The sequence below is a fragment of the Octopus bimaculoides genome, chromosome 1 (genome assembly GCF_001194135.2).
Source record: "Octopus bimaculoides isolate UCB-OBI-ISO-001 chromosome 1, ASM119413v2, whole genome shotgun sequence".
Taxonomy (NCBI): Eukaryota; Metazoa; Mollusca; class Cephalopoda; order Octopoda; family Octopodidae; genus Octopus; species Octopus bimaculoides.
The window spans coordinates 105,131,330-105,135,626 of NC_068981.1; the positions used below are offsets into that span (position 1 = coordinate 105,131,330).

Consider the following 4,297-nt stretch of genomic DNA (forward strand, 5'->3'; position numbering starts at 1 on the left):
GCTAATTATAGTTAATTTTTGTTTATTTTCAGATCATTAAAATGGAAATGTCAAGTTAAGAAAAATGAGCACTTTTGACACCTCCTTCTTTTCGCTTTTAATCAAGGTTCTAAGGCTGCAAAAGCTGCTCGCGACATTTGTGTTGTGTATGGAGAGGGTGCTATAGCTGAAAGAAACGCTTGTGATTGGTATGCCAAGTTCAAAAATGGAAATTTTGACCTCAAAGACACACCTCATTCTGGCTGTCTAGTTGAGTTTGATGAAGAGCGATTAAACCAACTTTTGCATGAAAATTCTCGTCAAACGACAAGGGAAAATGGAATGCTCCCACACTGCTATAGAGAAGCATCTTCACTCGATGGGAAAGGTTCAGAAGTATGGAGCATGAGTTCCGCATGCTTTAAATGACAACAAAAATCAATGAGCCACAATCTCCGCTGGTTTGCTTGCTCGTCACCACTCAACTCATGAACACAAGCAACGATTTCTTTACCAAATCGTTACTAGCGACGAAAAATGGTGCTTGTACATCAATATGAAGCCGCGTAAGGAATGGCTTAGCCCCAGTAAACAAGCGACAACGTGCGTGAAACAAGATCTTCATCCGCGTAAAACAATGTTGTGTGTATGGTGGGACTGGGAAGGGATTATCCATAACGAATTGCTTGAACGGAACCAAACAGTCAACGCGAAACTCTATGTTAAACAGACGGAACAACTCAACATGGCTATTCAAGAGAAAAGACCTCATCGGCAGCATGGAGTTCTTCTGCTGCATGACAACACCCGCCCTCATATCGCCAAAGAAGCCATTCAAACCATATGACCAAGGAAGCCATTCAAACGCATGGCTGGGAAGTGCTGCACTTTCAGCGCACCCACCCCCACTACTAACTTGGTCGCCCAGATAGCGGAAGCTATCGACTACCTCTAGTTTTTCACCCTGGAATGAGATAGAAGTTGTTTCCTGTTTGTTTGCAGTCTTTATTGCACCTGAACATCTGCCACAAACAAAAACTAACTTGCTAGTTAACCTGCCTTTGATGTTGCTGCACCTCTTATGTGTCCATAGCTTGCACCGGGTACATCTTATGGAGTTTCTACCTACGCCTTTTCTACAGATCGAGCAGGATAATCTACCTGAAGGGATTTGTGATTCATCTGCTTTCCTACTTATTAAGACTTTGGTTTTAGCTAAGTTGTCTCTAAGGCCCTTCGATTCTAATCCTTGCTTCCACACCTGAAAATTTTCCTCTAGTTCTGATAGTGACTAAGCAATTAGCGCAAGGTCATCAGCATACAGGAGGTCCCAGGGGCATCCTGTCTTGAATTCCTCTGTTATTGCCTGGAGGACTATGATGAATAAGAGGGGGTTGAGGACTGAACCTTGGTGGACCCCTACCTCTACCTGGAATTCTTCACTGTACTCGTTGCCAACTCTCACCCTACTGACAGCGTCCTTGTATATGGCTCGCACAGCTCTCACTAACCATTCATCTATCCCTAGTTTCCTCATTGACCACTATATAAGGGATAGGGGGACCCTGTCAAAGGCTTTCTCCATGTCAACGAAAGCCAGGTACAGAGGTTTATCTTTGGCTTGGTATTTCTCCTGCAACTGTCTTATCAGAAATATAGCATCAGTGGTGCTTTTCCCTGGCACGAACCCAAACTGCATCTCTCTAGACTGACTCTCTCCCTAATTAGTTGGGCTATGACCTTCATTACCTGATCTAACAACTTAATACCTCTGTAATTATTTGTATTTAAAGCGTCACCTTTATCTTTGTAGCAATTGACTATGGTGCTGCTACACCAGTCAATGGGTATGACTCCTTTGTGTATCACCTGATTAACTATATGGGTGACTAGGCAATAGCAAACACTGCCAGATATTTTGAGCATCTCTACAGTGATTCCTGGCGGGCAGGGGGCATTCCCTGTCTTCATACCCTTAATTTCTTTATCTACCAAGGTACTGTCAATTCGGATAGCTGGTCCCTCTGTTGGGTCGACATTCGGCAGACTCTCTTCCTCCCATTCAGTAATATGTCTCTAAATCTCTGTCCATTCGCAGGATCTTTAAGTGTCCTTCTCCTCCAAGCTGGTTGTCTTCTGGGCATCCATTTAGCCCTGATCCTGAAGCCACTAACTACTAGCTTGGGAAGGTTTTGGCATTTATAAGCAGCCATCTTTCCTTTTCTGGCGAGGATGTAATCAATTTGGCTAGTGTATCTACCAGATCGGTAGGTGACTAGGCGACTGGCAGGTTTCCTGAAGTTAGAATTGCAAACCATAAGATCATTTGCATCACAGAACTCCAGCAGCTTGGTTCCCTCCTGATTGCAGGAGCCAAAACCCACAGCCACCATATATGCCATGGAACCCCGTAACATCTTGTCCAACATGTCCATTGAAGTCACCAGCCACAAAGAAAAGGTCCCTATCATTCGTCAATGAGGTAGTCTGCAAGAGGGTGTCATAAAATCGGTCTTTCTGTCCATCAGGTAGCCCCAGCCTAGGAGCATAGGCCGAGATAATGGTTGCTAACCTATGATGTAGTACTAATCTAATCTTAAGTATTCTATCGCATACTCTGACTACCTCAATTACCTTATCAACCCATTTCTCCACAAGAAGTATACCCACGTCCCGACCACGTCAGTGTTCCCTGCCCAGAAAACCTTGTGCCTATGTTCTTTGCCTGTGAGGAACCTAGCGGAGCCTCCTCTCCAGCACAAATCTACACGTCTCCTTTCAAGCATCTCAACAACATCACCAAACCTACCTTTCAGTGTACCCATGTTGAGTGTGCCAACCCTGAGGGTGAGGGAGGTGTGGACCCATGAGACCCTGGAATGGAGGACAGCAGTGTCATGTACCTGAAAAGAAAGCTCGCATTTGGCAGAATTCAACAACAATAGCCTTCAACCTGCATACACTACGCCATCATTTTTATGCACTATCACTACTTTACATAGGAGATAAACCCTATATATATATACATATATATATATGTGTGTGTGTGTGTGTGTGTGTGTGTGTTTGTGTGTGTATACTATAGCCTCAGACCAACCAAAGCCTTGTGAGTGGATTTTGTACACAGAAACTGAAAGAAGACTGTCGTATATATGTGTATATTTGTGGGTGTGTGTGTGTGTGTATCTGTGTTTGTATCTGCACTATTGATTGAGAACTGGTGTTGCTGTGTTTATGTCCCTGTAACTTAGCGGTTTGGCAAAAGACACTAATAGAATAAGTACTAGGCTTACAAAGAATAAATCCTGGGATTGATTTGTTCCACTAATGGCAGTGCTCCAACATGGCCACAGTTACATGACTGAAACAAGTAAAATAATAAAAAATTATACCATTTTAATCACGAACAACACCGGGTATTTCTGCTAGTATGTAACAAAGTGCAAAAATTATTTTTAGGTTCTTTTTTTTAGGGAGTGGGGTGACAGTAAGTGTTATTTCCTATTTGCTTTTATCTACGAATCAAAGGAAATGACTAATATTCCTTTGAACCTTTATTTTTGTGACCTGGATACCAATGTTTTGAAACTGACTTCTTTTCCATTACACTTCAGACAGATTCAGTGCTGAGTTGCTGAAGAAGAAATATCATTATACACAGATTTGCTTGTCAGTTGTTTGACCTTAACCACTTGAGCATATCAGTTAGTGACTGTCAATATGTGCATCTCTGATCATGTGCAGGAGTAGTGGGGGAAGCATCATAGCTATGTGTTGAGAGAGATTCTTTGAGGTTTGAATAAATGTAACAGAAACAAAGTTTGAAGGAAATATTAACCAGTTTTCACACTTTATAGGGATAAGAAAATAGGAAATACCAGTTGCTATCCAAGGACAAAAATTGTATTACAGAGTGTTATCTATACATTGTTGCTGTCATATATTTATTTTGGGATGTGAATGCAGCGTTTGCTTTTAGAGAGGTCAACATGCTGAGCATTGAATCTAATTCAACACGATACTTTTCAATATCTGCGTTTTTGCTTTCAGCCACTTTCTTCCATTTCTCCACTTCCCTCTCCAACTCAGAGAATGGTAAACAGCTGCCTTTCTTCATCACACTCAGCATTTCTTTCTCACGAGCATCCTGTTTCTTTTCTAGTTCTTGTATTTTCTCAACAAGACTCTGGAAATGCTGCCTTTCCTATATGAATTTTAAAGGAAGAAAAATAGAAGAAAAACAAAAATTAATAAAATTGCAATTTTGAAATGCATCATCAGTAGAATGATAATGATGAAGATGATAACAGTGGTGATG

The 4,297-nt window shown here is 41.6% G+C and overlaps 1 protein-coding gene across 1 annotated transcript in view; it reads right to left on the reverse strand.

Annotated features, from left to right (window-relative positions):
• Positions 1 to 3,799: 3,799 nt before the first annotated feature.
• LOC106871085 (centrosomal protein of 162 kDa) overlaps positions 3,800 to 4,297 on the reverse strand; it is a 69,932-nt gene continuing 69,434 nt past the window's right edge. Inside the window, exon 27 of the mRNA XM_014917370.2 lies at positions 3,800 to 4,183. Within this exon, the coding sequence (XP_014772856.1) occupies positions 3,896 to 4,183 (288 nt within the window). The 3' untranslated portion in view covers positions 3,800 to 3,895. The remainder of the gene's footprint in view (positions 4,184 to 4,297) is intronic.